General features: G+C 36.9%; 1 protein-coding gene across 1 annotated transcript; it reads left to right on the top strand.

Annotated features, from left to right (window-relative positions):
• The first annotated feature begins 13,507 nt into the window (after positions 1 to 13,507).
• On the top strand, positions 13,508 to 15,998 carry LOC131022021 (axial regulator YABBY 3-like). The gene is made up of 7 exons (XM_057951382.1): positions 13,508 to 13,921; positions 14,031 to 14,189; positions 14,302 to 14,407; positions 15,021 to 15,069; positions 15,327 to 15,402; positions 15,572 to 15,646; positions 15,765 to 15,998. The coding sequence occupies exons 1-7, from the start codon at positions 13,808 to 13,810 to the stop codon at positions 15,834 to 15,836; spliced, it is 651 nt and encodes a 216-aa protein (XP_057807365.1). The 5' UTR covers positions 13,508 to 13,807; the 3' UTR covers positions 15,837 to 15,998.
• Positions 15,999 to 16,277: the final 279 nt, after the last annotated feature.

The following is a 16,277-nucleotide window of genomic DNA, read 5'->3' on the forward strand; positions in this document are numbered from 1 at the left end:
TACTTTAGTCATTTTTTATTTTTAATGATTTGTTTAATTCTAAAAAAATTGCTTTTATTTTTTCAGTAGTGTATAACTTTATTTTTATGTATTTTGAATTTAAAATTTATCGTTCGTGCGATATTTTTGAGAGATCTAATTATCTGTGTGTATATATGTATCCTAAGGGTGTGTTCTCTTTTATTGATAAATTTATCAATAGGAAAATGAGGGATATAAAAATTGTTTCTTTATTTTTCCTCATTTTTTACAAAACAGAATTTTATCATTTCTCATGGAATGGAAGGATAATATTATCCCTAAACGAGTGAATAAAAAAGTAAGGAGAAATGGTGAAATGGTGAAATTCTCTTTCTCATAGATATTTAAAGAGAATTTTTTTTTATTCTCCCTCATTTTCTAATAAATTTATCAAGAAAAGATATCACATCTTAATAAGAAAAAAAAAAAAAAAAAGAGTGTTTGTGTGTATTGTGTGTATATGTAAACAAAGAGATAGGGACAAATCAACCAGGGGGCTTAGCCCACTGGCCACCAGGTCCTCACTTAAGTGAAGTGACCCGGGTTCGATCCCTCTTGGGAGCGAATTGGAGATTGGAGATATAAGGTGAATTTGGTGAATGAAGAGACAAGGTGGTTCTTGGAGTGGATGGGGAACTAACTACTAACATCTAACATGACTTTGCCCGATCAAAAAAAAAAAGAGATAGGGACAAATCCAGAGAAGTAAATTTCGAGATAAATAATGGATTTAGTAGTTTTTTAGTAATTGCATAAACTTATGTAGAGAAGGAGTTGCAGAAAATAATGTGAGGACAAAATGCTACATAAATTTAAAAATTGGAAGATATGTCTTCAGATTTCACTGACAACAACGTATCTCTGTGTGTGAGGGAGCCTGTGCGAGCAGTCAAATCATAACCAAAAACATTAAAAATAATCTTTATTAAAAATAATCTTTATTATATTGTTGTAATAATCTCCTATTCATATGTACAGATTAACAAATTGGAGCATAGTTGTTCGTATATATGATCATTTTTTAGTCTATTTGTTGGATTGATATTTTTTTTTTTCATTTTCACTTGATTGAAAAATATTGTTAGAGGTGATCTTTTGAAGCAATTAAATGCGATATCATATTTTCTCCATCAGAAAAATAAATCAAACCAACATTAAAAACCTCTAGGCTTTATTTTCTTTGTAACAAAACAACTAAGTTTGTGTTGGTTAATTGAAATAGTGTTAGAAAGATTACAGTTTTGTGTAATATCTAGGGGCTCTTTTGCTAGGAGTGATTGTATAAGGTGTACTGTAGTATATTTATAACACCTTAATATCTCGTTTGTTTCAAAACATACGAGGGGTTCAATGTATATTGTACAAAACTTTAATTTTTCTTTATCAAATAGGGTAGAGATGTCAATCAGGTCAATCCATCGAATTTTGGGTCAGCCCTATCAGATTATTTGGTTATTCGGGTGCTGGCTAATTGGGTTGAATATTTTTCAGGCTAAAAATTTTCAATCCCAACCTTAAGCATTTGGATTTCGAGCTACTCCATTGTGTTGGTCAGGCTCGAAAATTTATTAAAAAAATTAATTAGTACTATATTTTTATTGATAATATTATATTTGTAACATATAAATATACGGATAAATAACTAACATTTCAATATCCCGCTTCAAAAAAAAATTGACATTTCAATATGAGGCATTTGCAAAAATGCCCTTTTCTTATAAACACTTGTAAAAATGCCCTTTTTCACTTATGAAAAAGGGCATTTTTACAAGTGTTTATAAGAAAAGGGCATTTTTGCCTATTAACACTTTCGATATCGGGCTTAAATAAGAAACAATGGTGTCAAATGGTCACATTGAACATGCAAACACAATATTTGACCACTAATTGAAAAAACACAAATTATGGTCATTAATTAGGCAATATGCCTAATATACCCCTAATTGGGCGGACTGGGTAGGGTCAGGAGCGCGGGTCGCATGCCGGGTAGGATCAGGCACGCGGGTCGGGTTTGGCACTTATGGCACTATTAGTGCCATAAGTGCCTACGAAATTTTTTTTTACTCCCCCTGCCCTGTCTACCCCCCCAGACCCCCGACCCCACCCACCCCCAAGCCAAAAGGAACTTTTTAAACACTTCCCCTAGGGTTTAGATATTTCATTTAGGGTTTAGATTATCCATTTAGGGTTTAAATGTTCTTCGCTACCTCAAAGGTACGCTCAACTATGGTCTGTTCTATTCAAGTACTGATGATTATAAGCTTGTTGGGTATAGTGATAGCGATTGGGCTGGAGATAATGATGATCGGAAGAGTACAAGCGGATTCGTATTTTTCATGGGAGACACTGCTTTCACCTGGATGTCAAAGAAGCAACCCATAGTCACGCTATCAACATGTGAAGCTGAATATGTGGCTGCCACATCCAGTGTTTGCCATGCAGTTTGGCTACGAAGTTTACTGGAAGAGCTCGGATGGCCACAAAAGGAGCCAACAACTATTTGCGTGGATAACAAGTCGGAAATCGCGCTATCAAAGAATCCGGTTTTTCATAATCGAAGTAAGCATATTGACACCCGCTTCCATTACATCAGAGAATGCATTGCAAAGAAGGAGGTTCAAGTGGAGTATGTAAAATCACAGGATCAAGTTGCCGATATTTTTACCAAGCCGCTCAAATTTGAGGATTTCGTCAAGATCAGAGTTTTGCTCGGAATGACAAATCAAATTTAAGGGGGAGTGTTGAATATAAAACTTGATTTGTAAAAGAAAAATCTAGAAACAAGGAAAGTAAAAGAAAACAAAAGAAAAAGAGAGAATATCCTAGAAGCTCCTAGCTAGCTAAAGTGCACGTGTGGAATTAGAAATAAAATTAGAAGATCAATCTAGAAGAACTAATTAAAACCACAAGTTGAAGTCGGTGATCTAGTAATCACCGACATAATACTCCTATAAATATGTATTGTGCTCCATTAGTTGGATGTGAAGAAAAAGTGATTAGTGGAGAAATAAAATATTTCCTTGCTTTTCCTAACACACACGTCCACATTTCCAAACACTATTACCTTTAATATAAAGTCATCCATCCAATCAATCCCTCCAAATTAATTAATTCTCCCACATATATATTTTCCATATTTCCAACAAAGTGGTATCAGAGCCACAAGATTCTACTTGTGGTATGGCGAATTTACAATCGTTTCAAGTCCCCATGCTCAACAAGAGCAACTTCGACAATTGGAGCATCAAGATGAAGGCGCTATTGGGAGCCCACGACGTTTGGGAGATCGTGGAGAACGGCTACGAAGAGCCGCAGGATGAGGCCGCACTATCCCAACAACAAAAGGATAGATTGCGAGATGCGAGAAAGAGAGATAAGAAAGCTCTCTGTCTCATTTATCAAGCGCTAGGGGACGATGATTTTGAGAAAATCTCAAACGCGAGCACCGCCAAAGAAGCGTGGGAGAAGCTCCAGAATGCGTGCAAAGGAGCGGAGCAAGTAAAAAAGGTACGACTTCAAACTTTAAGAGGAGAGTTTGAGTCTTTACATATGAAAGAGTCCGAATCGATTTCGGATTATTTTTCAAGAGTCTTGGCGGTGTCTAATCAAATGAAAAGAAATGGTGAAAAATTGGAGGATGTAAGAATTATGGAGAAAATATTGCGGTCACTAACCCCAAAGTTTGAGCACATTGTGGTGACGATCGAAGAAACTAAAAATTTGGAGGAGATGACGATCGATCTCTTGTTGGGGTCGCTGCAAGCATATGAGGAGAAGCAAAAGAAGAAGCAAGAAATTTCAGAGCAACTTTTAAAGTTGCAAGTAAGCCTGAAAGAAAAAGAAGAAGGTTCGAGCAATGGCCATGGACAATTCGGGAGAGGACGTGGTCAAGGTCAAGATCGAGGAAGAGGTCGTGGACGTGGACGAGGACGAGGAGGCTTCGTCAACACTAGTGAAAGAAAGGAGTTTACAAGTGGTCGGGGGAGGAGCAACCCGCAGTCGAGGTACGATAAATCTTCGATAAAGTGTTATAATTGCCATAAATTTGGGCACTATGCTTCCGAGTGCAGAAGTGAAAAAGTAAGGATTGAAGAGAAGGCCAATTACGCCGAAAGTACAAATCAAGATATTGGTAGTGTGCTTCTGGCATATAAAGGAGAAGCTGGAAGACAAGATGACACGTGGTACCTCGACACTGGTGCTAGCAATCACATGTGCGGGAAAAGAAATATGTTTGTGGAGCTCGATGAGTCGGTAAGTGGCAACGTCTCCTTTGGTGATGAATCTAAAATTCCAGTTAAAGGAAAAGGAAAAATTTTAATCCGCTTGAAGAATGGAAATCATGAATTTATTTCCAACGTTATTACGTGCCCAATATGAAAAATAATATCTTGAGTTTGGGACAACTCTTAGAGAAAGGTTATGATATTCACATGAGAGATTATAACCTTTCAATAAGAGATGGCAAAAATAATCTTATTGCCAAGGTGCCAATGTCTAAAAATAGAATGTTCTTATTGAATATTCGAAATGACATGGCAAAATGCCTGAAAGCGTGTTACCAAGATAAGTCTTGGTTGTGGCATCTACGGTTTGGGCACTTAAATTTTGGCGGCTTGGAGTTGCTATCAAAGAAAGAGATGGTGAGAGGCCTACCATCCATCAAACATCCCGATCAACTCTGCGAAGGTTGTCTACTCGGGAAGCAGTTCAGAAAGCCGTTTCCAAAGGAGTCAAGCTCAAGAGCTCAAAAGCCACTGGAGTTGATTCATGCTGACGTGTGTGGGCCAATAAATCCAAGCTCCCTGGGTAAAAATAATTATTTTCTGCTATTCATTGATGATTTTTCTAGAAAAACGTGGGTATATTTCTTGAAGCAGAAGTCGGAAGTATTTAATGCATTCAAGAAATTCAAAGCTGCCGTCGAGAAGGAGAGCGGACGACAAATCAAGGCCCTGAGGTCCGATCGAGGCGGAGAATTCACGTCAAGGGAGTTTCTAGGATTTTGCGAAGCAAATGGAATTCGACGGCCCCTGACAGTTCCGAGATCCCCCCAACAAAATGGAGTGGCGGAAAGAAAAAACAGAACAATTATGGAGATGGCGAGGAGCATGCTAAAGACGAAGAATCTGCCTAAAGAGTTTTGGGCCGAAGCAGTGGCGTGCGCGGTGTACCTATCCAACCGATCGCCGACAAGGAGCGTGTGGGGAATGACTCCACAAGAAGCCTGGAGCGGGAGAAAGCCAGGAATTTCCCACCTAAAGGTATTTGGAAGCAAAGCCTACGTGCATGTACCAGATGAGAAAAGGAAGAAGCTCGACGATAAAAGCGAAGCATTCATCTTTATCGGGTACGACTCTAACTCTAAAGGCTATAAGTTATATAATCCAAATACCAAGAAAACAGTGATAAGTCGAGACGTCGAGTTCGACGAAGAAGGAGTATGGGATTTCAACTCCAACGGTGACTTCACCTACATCCCACAGTTAGAAGAACAAAGTGCAGAAGAGCAAATTGGAGAAGTCCAACAAGAGCCAGTGACTCCACCAGCTTCACCAGTGCCAGTCACTGAAGACTCGCTACCATCTTTCTTAAATGAAAGAGCCACACCACGAGCAAGGAGTTTGGGCGAGATATATGAGGATACTGAAAGGTAGGGCTGGGAATCGGGTCGGGTTCGGGTACCCTACCCGAAAAAATCGGGTACCCGAACCCGAAAATTGACCAAAACCCACACCCGATCCCGAACCCGATTTTGAAATCGGGTACCCTAATACCCGAGTCGGGTATCCGATTCGGGTATTCGGGTACCCGAAATACCCGATAGAATTTTTACAAAAGCAGCAGCAAATTCGATGACCAAATTCATACACCAAATTGGACCAAATTCATACACCAAATCGGATATTTCGATGACCAAATTCATACAGAAAAGCTGACCAAATTCGATGACCAAATTCATACACAAAATCAGACCAAATTCATACACAAAATCAGACCAAATTCATAAAACATACAGATCTGTATTTAAAAAAAAAAAAAAAAAGAAGAAGAAGAAGAAGAGGAAGAAGAAGAAGACGGGCGGCGAGGGGCGCCGCTGGGTCGGGGCGGGGCGGCGAGGGCTCACGTTATGCTCGTAGTTGGAGAAGGCTCGCGGCGGTCCGGCGGGTAGGTGGAGAAGGCTCGCGGCGAGAGAGAGAGTTGAATAGAGAGAGAATTGAGAATCTGAGAGAGAGAGTTGAATAGGCGAGAGAATTGAGAGAGAGAGTTGAATAGAGAGAGAATAGAGAGAGAGAGAGTTGAATATAGAGAGAATAGAGAGAGAGAGAGTTGAATAGTCAATTAACTTTAAATAATAGTATAATTGATTAAATAAAATATATATATAATAATAAAAAATTCGGGTATTCGGGTATACCCGATACCCGATCGGGTATACCCGATACCCGATTTTCAGACCACCCTAATACCCGAACCCGACCCGATACCCTAATTTTTCGGGTATCGGGTACCCTATACCCGATTTTTTCGGGTCGGGTACCCGATACCCGATACCCTATCTTCCCACCCCTACTGAAAGGTTATAAGATCTTACCTTATTTTGCCTATTTGCTGACTGTGAACCTGTTAGCTTTGAAGAAGCAGCAGATAGTGAAAATTGGCGAGTCGCGATGGATGAAGAGATCAAAGCCATAAAGAAGAATGATACGTGGGAGCTCGTGACACTACCAAAAGGGCACAAGGCTATTGGAGTCAAGTGGGTGTATAAAGTTAAGAAGAATTCCAAGGGTGAAGTGGAAAGATATAAAGCGAGGCTCGTCGCAAAAGGATATAGCCAAAGAGCTGGAATTGATTATGATGAGGTATTTGCTCCCGTCGCTCGCTTAGAAACTATCAGACTAATACTCTCTCTTGCAGCCCAAAATAGATGGAAGATTTATCAAATGGATGTCAAGTCAGCCTTCTTGAATGGGTATATAGACAAAGAAGTCTATATCAAGCAGCCAATGGGCTACGAGGTGAAAGGACACGAAGATAAAGTCCTGAAGTTGAAAAAGGCCCTATACGGACTAAAGCAAGCACCAAGGGCATGGAATAGCAGGATCGATAAGTACTTGGAGGAGAATGGCTTCACCAAATGCCCTCACGAGCATGCTCTCTACGTTAAAGTCAATGGAGAGGATATATTAATTGTGTGCTTGTATGTAGATGATTTGATCTTCACAGGAAATAATCCAAAGATGATTGAGGAGTTCAAGAAGGCCATGTCAAAGGAGTTCGAGATGACAGACATTGGGCTGATGGCGTACTACCTCGGCGTGGAAGTCAAGCAACTCGAAGATGGGATTTTCATCACACAAGAAGGATACACCAACGAAATCCTCAAGAAGTTCAAGATGGAGGGCTGCAAAGCAATCAACACGCCAGTGGAATGCGGGATAAAATTATCCAAGAATGATGGAGGAGAAAAGGTGGACCCGACATTGTTTAAGAGCTTGGTTGGAAGTTTACGGTACTTAACTTGTACAAGGCCGGACATTCTTTATGCGACAGGACTCGTGAGTCGCTATATGGAGAATCCAACCACTACGCATTTTAAGGCGGCAAAGAGAATTCTTCACTACCTCAAAGGTACGCTCAACTATGGTCTGTTCTATTCAAGTACTGATGATTATAAGCTTGTTGGGTATAGTGATAGCGATTGGGCTGGAGATAATGATGATCGGAAGAGTACAAGCGGATTCGTATTTTTCATGGGAGACACTGCTTTCACCTGGATGTCAAAGAAGCAACCCATAGTCACGCTATCAACATGTGAAGCTGAATATGTGGCTGCCACATCCAGTGTTTGCCATGCAGTTTGGCTACGAAGTTTACTGGAAGAGCTCGGATGGCCACAAAAGGAGCCAACAACTATTTGCGTGGATAACAAGTCGGCAATCGCGCTATCAAAGAATCCGGTTTTTCATAATCGAAGTAAGCATATTGACACCCGCTTCCATTACATCAGAGAATGCATTGCAAAGAAGGAGGTTCAAGTGGAGTATGTAAAATCACAGGATCAAGTTGCCGATATTTTTACCAAGCCGCTCAAATTTGAGGATTTCGTCAAGATCAGAGTTTTGCTCGGAATGACAAATCAAGTTTAAGGGGGAGTGTTGAATATAAAACTTGATTTGTAAAAGAAAAATCTAGAAACAAGGAAAGTAAAAGAAAACAAAAGAAAAAGAGAGAATATCCTAGAAGCTCCTAGCTAGCTAAAGTGCACGTGTGGAATTAGAAATAAAATTAGAAGATCAATCTAGAAGAACTAATTAAAACCACAAGTTGAAGTCGGTGATCTAGTAATTACCGACATAATACTCCTATAAATATGTATTGTGCTCCATTAGTTGGATGTGAAGAAAAAGTGATTAGTGGAGAAATAAAATATTTCCTTGCTTTTCCTAACACACACGTCCACATTTCCAAACACTATTACCTTTAATATAAAGTCATCCATCCAATCAATCCCTCCAAATTAATTAATTCTCCCACATATATATTTTCCATATTTCCAACATAAAAGTGATAATTGAAAATCATAATTGTGATAAAAATTAAATTACTAACAAATATTTTTACTAAATAGTATCTATATATTATGTAATAGAGTAAATACTCCCTCCGTCCCCAAAATAAGTTCCTCTTTGGGGACGGCACGGGTTTTAAGGAAAATGGTAAAGTGTATTGATAGTGGAGAAAAATATATTATAATTAGTATTGAGAGTGGTGAAAAGGTAAAAAAGTGTTATAATTAGTATTGGGAGTGGTGAAAAAGTGAAAAGTAAGAATAAATAAAGTATTATTAGTGGTGGAGTAGTTGTCCAAAAATAGAAAGAAAGAAAGAGGAACTTATTTGGGGGACGTCCCAAAATGGAAAAAGAGGAACTTATTTCAGGGACGGAGGGAGTATCACTTAAAAGGCTCAAAGCTGTGTGCCTAGGCTAAAAAATGTCCTCAACTATTGATTATATCAATTAAAGGTTTGAATTGTAAATGTTGTAACAAAAATATTCTGAATTATCCGTAATACTATTAGTTAAAGGTAGTGTAACTTCTAAGAAATTCCTTCTAGAACGGGAATTGAAGTTCCTAAGATAACACATTAACACCATATCAAAATTTGATGAAGGCCTCTTCCAATAGTTAGATTCATTCTTTGATCTATATATACATCGGAAGAACAAGACGCGTGATGGTGGTGGTAGAAAACATGAAGTTGTTGTGTAATGTTAGGTTAAACCTTTAGAAACAGTAACTATCATGAATAGGAACTAGATCTTCATTCTACATTTCAACTTTATAAATTGAGAATACATTTGTAGTTCATAGACTAGGTGTTCTCAATGTAAACATCCTAAGCCTAGAATTGAACACACCGATCCTCAAAAATTATTTTTCATTGAACAGTGTGTTCATGGAAACCCCTTCTCCCCCTCTGTAACCTCTCACAAAGTTGTAATGACTAAGTGCAGAAGTAAGGAGAAGTTAACGGGTAAGCTTCGATTGAGAAGTATGAAAGTAGGCGAAGTAACGTGATCGCAACCGCGTAAATTTTCAAATACGGTATTGCAACCGCGTAAATTGTTAACGAGATTACAATCGCGAAAATTGCCAAGTTCAGGCCAGATTGCAACCGTGTAAATTGCTGAGCAACGGGATTGCAACCGCAGAAATTGCTAAGCCAAGGTTAAGGGATTACCATGAGAGTCAGCATCGTAGATGTAAGAAGAATTGCTCTGAACCACGTACAAATATTTATGTGTATAGTTTATGTTTTCTCTTCCTATTTTGATTGCGACTGTATTTAAATTAACTATCTTCAAACCTTTAAGTTACATAAAGACGCATGCGCAAATGAGACAAGATCTCTATGTAATTCTTTTTAACCTAATTAACATTTATTTATGTGCCGATCGATATTAATATAGCGAGCCATCAAGAGTCATAACCATCCTACAAGGACCTAGCTAGTTACTCACTTATTATTTCCTATTGTGATGTAAGGGAATTGTATTTAACCTAGATTGAACCATTTTTGTCATTGTATTTGTATTATTGGCTTAGATGATCTCCATAATTAAGAAGCATGTCTACTAAATAAATGTTAATATGTCCAACGTGACAAAATGATTTCTTGGTAGAATAGGAGTAATAATTAGCTCTGCTATTGTTTGATGTAATCACATCAAATTTTGTGCTAGTGCTATCTTAACATTATTAATGAACCGAAGATATAAATATATTTCTTGTGTTAGGGATAGTTTTAATCTGTCTGAGGCTCCATTGTGCATATTGTTTGATTTAATGTTTTTTTTTTCTTTGAGAGGAAGTGTCATGTTTTGATTAAAGGCAAATTCAAGTTGGCAAATAAGCATGTATGATGTATATAGATATATAGAAGTGATAATTATCATGAAAAAAAAAAATATATGTATTCTTTTTACCTCTTACTGATGAGGAGTAAAATATGTATAGGGCGAACTTGGAAGCAACGATATACCAGCCCTGGCACTGAAGGGGTGAAGAGAAGTCTGAACAATATCCCTCGTGAGAAGCACGTGAGTTAGAAGCCCTGGAGCCACCACGAAGGAATTCTACCACAAAGGGAGTTAGGGCTGACACGACCGCTAGATCTATAAGAGAACATGAAAGAGATAATCCACTTCCTCGGACAGGGCTGACATATCCACGGAAGAAATCCCAGAGCTGATGGCTGCGCTGGGAAAAAGGGCCAAAGACGTACGAACCACTGGCAACTTTTAATGAAGAATCTTTCCAACTAACTTAGAGGTCGTTATCCAATGCGAATTTACTTAACTGCCCTCGTTGTAAACGTCTAGAAATAAAGAATACATCCTCCATTGTAACACACGCTATTAGTAATCTTAGAACTTTCTCCTTTGTTTCCATTACTTTCACTACTTTTGCTACTCCAACGCACACTACAGGTGAATCGTCCCTCTCTTAATCAAATGGTGTGATTATTGAACACATCACTTACCTCTAATTAAAAAGTGACAATTATACTTCAGAATTAAATAAGACAATACTAAATTTGGAGTTGATCTCTCGTAAGACTAAGTGTATGAAAAAGAAATTCCAAATCGGGGTTGCGGCGGATCGCGGGTTGCCGGTGGGAAAAATATGTTATCATACGAGCGGCAAGTTAACAAAATGGTTTTATAAAAATGAGCATTTTTCATTACAACTTAACAAAAGTGAGCATTTTTCATTTTTACTCTTATAAAATTACAAATATTAAATATAAATTTATAATTATTTAATTTACTTCAAAATTATTTCGATTATTCGATCTATTCGATAATCGATCTGGTGTACCTAATAACCAAAAATACCCAATGTATAAAACTGATACCCGTATCAAGATCGTGAAATACATTTATCGGTTAATCGAATAACTGATGGGTATATTTTGATACGGGTGTACCCGATTAACTGAAACTATTTTAGCAATCCTACATACAAAAGTGGTTCGAATGAGTCCAAGTAAATATAATATAATTAGGAATCGTTTTTCATCCATTAGAGCATCTTCAAGGGTAACTACAATAGTGCCCTTCACTCTATTGTAGAGTTAAAATGTAGAGTTTTTGAATTTCCATCTCCAACAATCAACTCTACATTTACATCTACAATGGAATATTCATTTTATACTTTTTATTATTAAATTATTTTTTCAATTTAGTTATTATATACTCCCTCCGTCCCGACTTTTGGTATCCAGTTGAGAACGACACGAGTTTTAATAAATTGATTGATGTGTTGTGAGTGGAATAAGGGGTCCCACATTTTATGTGAGAGTTAAAATAATTAAAGTGGAGTAAGGGCCCCACCTACTTTTACCAAAAATAAAAATGGATACTAAAATGTGGGATGTCCAAAAAAGGAAAGTTGGATACTAAAAGCTGGGACGGAGGGAGTATCATATATATTTTTAAATAATTATATTTATATTCAATCATATTTAATTATAATTATAATTAAATATAATTTAACTTAAATATTTTTTATAAAAATTAATTTATAAATTGCTATATATAATAAAATATTTTCAATCATATTTTTAAATATTTTAATAAAAATTAATTAATAATTTAAAATTTATATAATATATATGAAATTTTGTATATATTTATGCTAATTTAAAAATATAAATAATATAGAGACTAATAAATTAAGTTTAACAAATTAAATCAAGCGAAGATAAGTATTTTCTAAAGATAAAAGAAAGAACAAATATAATAGAAGCACAAAAAAGAAAATGAGAAAAAAAATAACGAATATAACAAATTAATATATATATATATATATATATATCATATATATATATATATATTAACAATATATATATCTAATTTATTGTGACACAATATAACAAAATAAAATAACACCTATAAATTCAAGTCCAACGTTATATAAAATAAAATCCAACACCTACAATTCAAGACTAACATAACACAAAAATAAAAAGATATTGTAAATTGGTGAATTTGATTGGCTGGATGCAATTGCAAATTATGGATTTTTAATTTTAATGGTATATTTGTAAATTGCAGATCAATCTTTAAATGATTATTTGGCGAGGTTCATTAAAATACATAGATTTCTATAAGTTTCCGATAATAAGATTGTCAATCGCTTTCAACAAACGAAGACTCGTCGGAAAAAAAAACATATAACTATGTAATTTTCTTTCGTATACTGAAATATATAACTTTAAAACTGAAAAATGTTACGAAATATACTACTTTTATCTTTTAAGTTTTTTTTTTTTTATGTTTATGATCATGTTAATATGCAATTATTCGGCGCATCTCCGACTCCAAAATCCTAGCTTCGCCACCGTTCAATCGTGTCCCATTAAAAACATACGACGACTAAAATATTAAATCATGCCAAGTAAACGTCTCTTCAAGTTAATATTGTAAATGAAAAGTTTATAAAAGAGTTGGGCCTAGAGATTAAGTTCCAACTACAAATGCAATAATAGTAAGCGCAGAGGATAGGTGCCCGCCATTTAAGGCTTTACTAACTCCTACCCTAGGGTTACATACATACACACATAAATAATATACACCATTTCAAAACAAAATAAATTGGGAATCGAGGAAAAAAAAAAAAAAAAAAAAAAAAAAAAAAACCCTCTTAACTATGAAAACTACAGCTGAATGAGCGAAAGCTAATCACCCCATGCAAACGTCGTTTTCTCACTCCTCTCCCCCACCTCTGCCGCGTCTGCAACCCCTCTCTCTCTCTCTCTCTCTCTCTCTCACAAATCCATCGGGAATGCCAACCATACATTTGCTCAAGTATGTACGTATATATATGTATCACAATACTGTTAAATTATTTAATTACTTTACTCCTATATGTATATATGCATGTATGTGTTATGTTATGTAGTATGTGTATCATAATTACTTTTTTTTTCTTGCAGTGTGTTAAATTCTCTACTATATTAGTGGGCGCCCCCTCTCTACTCTCTCTCTCTCTACAACACAGCTCCTTGTTGTCTTTGATAACTCAGCCCCAAAAAAGAAAACATTCAGAAGATCAGATCCAAAGTGGTTAATCTGTCAAAACCAAGAACCTCCATATATACATACCTTGATCAGTCAATCTATCAATCAATCAAATCAATCTCACCAAATCATCACCCAAAAAAAAAGTTGCAGAGAGAGAGAGAAGGGCTAGCAACAATAAGAAGAAGAAGAAGAAGATGTCCTCTTCATCCGCCGCCTTCGCTCCGGAGCACCACCACCACCACCACCTCTCCTCCTCCTCCGAGCAGCTCTGCTACGTCCATTGCACCTATTGCAACACCGTCCTCGCGGTATCGCCGCCGCTCCTCCACACGATCGATTCATTCTTCTTCTCCTTCCTTCCTTCTTCAATACTCCAAAATAATTTTTGAATTTTTTTTCAAATTTTCATGAATTCAGGTGGGCGTGCCGTGCACGAGCTTGTTCAAGACCGTGACGGTGCGGTGCGGCAACTGCTCCAACCTCCTCTCCGTCACCGTCGACATGCGCGGCCTCCTCCTCCCGCCGGCGAACCAGCTCCATCTCGGCCACTCCTTCTTCTCCCCCCAGAATCTTCTCGTAAATTATTAATCAAAATTAGGGTTTTTTTTTTCATTTTCTAGGGTTAATTGATTCTTTCTTTCATTTTCTTAGCCACTAAATCCTACTAACTGATCTTGAATCGACGTAGGAGGAGATCCGAAGCTCGCCTTCGAACCTGCTGCCCAATCCGAACGAGCCATTGATGCCGATTCGAGGAATCGACGAGCTCCCCAAGCCTCCCGTAGCCAACAGACGTGAGATAATGCACCCTGATTTCTCTAGATCAACATCAATTTTAATTAATTTTACTGCTAAAAAAAAAAAGATTGAATCGAATTTAATTTTATACACTATTTAGCTTTGGGAGGGTCCATTGAGCTTTAATTTTATCCCATGTGTTCTTGACTGCGCGGAATGTTTTGAGTCACCGTCAACACTAACCTTTCCACTACACAGTATTTTGTTGGCCAAATAAGCAGCCAAAACTACTCCTTTTTCAATCTAAGTTTACTCTTAAACAGTGATTAATTATTAATCTCTTTTTTCATACAGACATCTCACACCCCATCACACCTTCTCTCATCGTGCATTTCCACTTATATCACCTCGATGAGCTGTGTTTTTTTCCAAACCCTAGATTTTTTTGTTCATAAAATTTATGGGAGCCCCCGGAAATCATGAAGAAAAAAAAAAAAACCGAATCATTAGATAATGATGAAGTAATTATGAGAGAGAAAAAGGGGGGTGGGGTGACAGTGGGAAGATGGTGTAAGTGAAAGTAGAAATCCAAAGAAAGTCAGCCAAAGTGAAATTTAATGTCTACTTTTTGTTTTATTGTTTGTTTGTATTTTCTCTCTTGATTTTCAGCCCCGGAGAAAAGACAGAGAGTGCCATCTGCTTACAACCGATTCATCAAGTAAGCAATCATACATCTTTATTTATTTATATCAAATACATAGAGATGAAGCCCCCTCCCCCCCCCTCCCCCACCCCACCCCACCACACACACACACACATCAAGAATGTGCATGTGTTGCTGCAGCTTTATTATTGATAAAAGAGCTTCATTTACTGCTAAAAATCGAATCTTTATTATAATGGTTGTTTGTTATGGAGAAAATCTAGGAGGGAATGAAATGGGAATTTATTTGGGTTTGAACAAAAAAAATGCAGGGACGAGATCCAACGTATCAAAGCTGGAAACCCTGATATTAGCCACAGAGAGGCGTTCAGTGCCGCTGCAAAAAATGTAAGATCCAAGAATCAAGAAATTAATATTAGGGTTTCTCTCTCTCTCTCTCCCCTTTGAAACTAGCTAGGGTTCGATTTTGTGACATTTGGTTGAAATTTACATGGTTGGAATTTTAGTTTAACAAAAAATATACTATAATAATTGTGTTATAATTTCATGGTTGCAGTGGGCCCACTTTCCTCATATTCACTTCGGACTGATGCCTGATCAACCCGTGAAGAAACAAAATGTGTGCCAACAGGTAATATCTAATCAAAACCCTATGAATATAATTTTATATAAAGATTGTTTTGTTTCACACATGAAACACGCAGTGGAGGTGCAGATTTGACTGTGGGAAAAATGACTGACTTTTGTAGGAAGGCGATGATGTTCTGATGAAAGATGGGTTTCTTTCTCCTGCTGCAAACGTGGGCGTGTCTCCCTACTAATATAAGAAAAATCAATCAACGCAGCTTCTATTTTCCAAAATGTTTAATTCTATGTTAATGTTGCTCTTTTTTAATTAGTGTTTTTTCTACGTCATTAATCAATTAGGGTTCATCATGGACGAACGATGGATGCATGTTTTTTAACAGTTTTAATTAGCTTCAGCTTTCTGTGGTGGGATGAGGATTTTGATGTGGACTGCTTGCTAATCCTAACTGTTAATTAATTACACCCTTAATTAATTATGTATTTAATCTCATTTTCTAGTTGTATATATGTATATATACTGCTCATGTAATTACACTAAGTAGACTGAATTTGTTTTTTTTTGGTAAATTAATTGAAATGAGATAATTGAAAATGAGAGGTACATGTAGTACGTGTAGCATTCAGTAAAGCTGGAAAAACATTTACACTGTAATGGCAGTTTGCAGTGTTCATGT

The sequence above is a fragment of the Salvia miltiorrhiza genome, chromosome 4 (assembly GCF_028751815.1).
Source record: "Salvia miltiorrhiza cultivar Shanhuang (shh) chromosome 4, IMPLAD_Smil_shh, whole genome shotgun sequence".
NCBI classification, from domain to species: Eukaryota; Viridiplantae; Streptophyta; class Magnoliopsida; order Lamiales; family Lamiaceae; genus Salvia; species Salvia miltiorrhiza.

Coding starts and splice junctions, on each gene's coding strand:
- LOC131022021 (XM_057951382.1), top strand. CDS start 13,808: ATGTCCTCTTCATCCGCCGCCTTCGCTCCGGAGCACCACCACCACCAC. Junction 14,408..15,020: donor GCCTCCCGTAGCCAACAGAC/GTGAGATAATGC, acceptor CTTGATTTTCAG/CCCCGGAGAAAAGACAGAGA. Junction 15,403..15,571: donor TCAGTGCCGCTGCAAAAAAT/GTAAGATCCAAG, acceptor TCATGGTTGCAG/TGGGCCCACTTTCCTCATAT.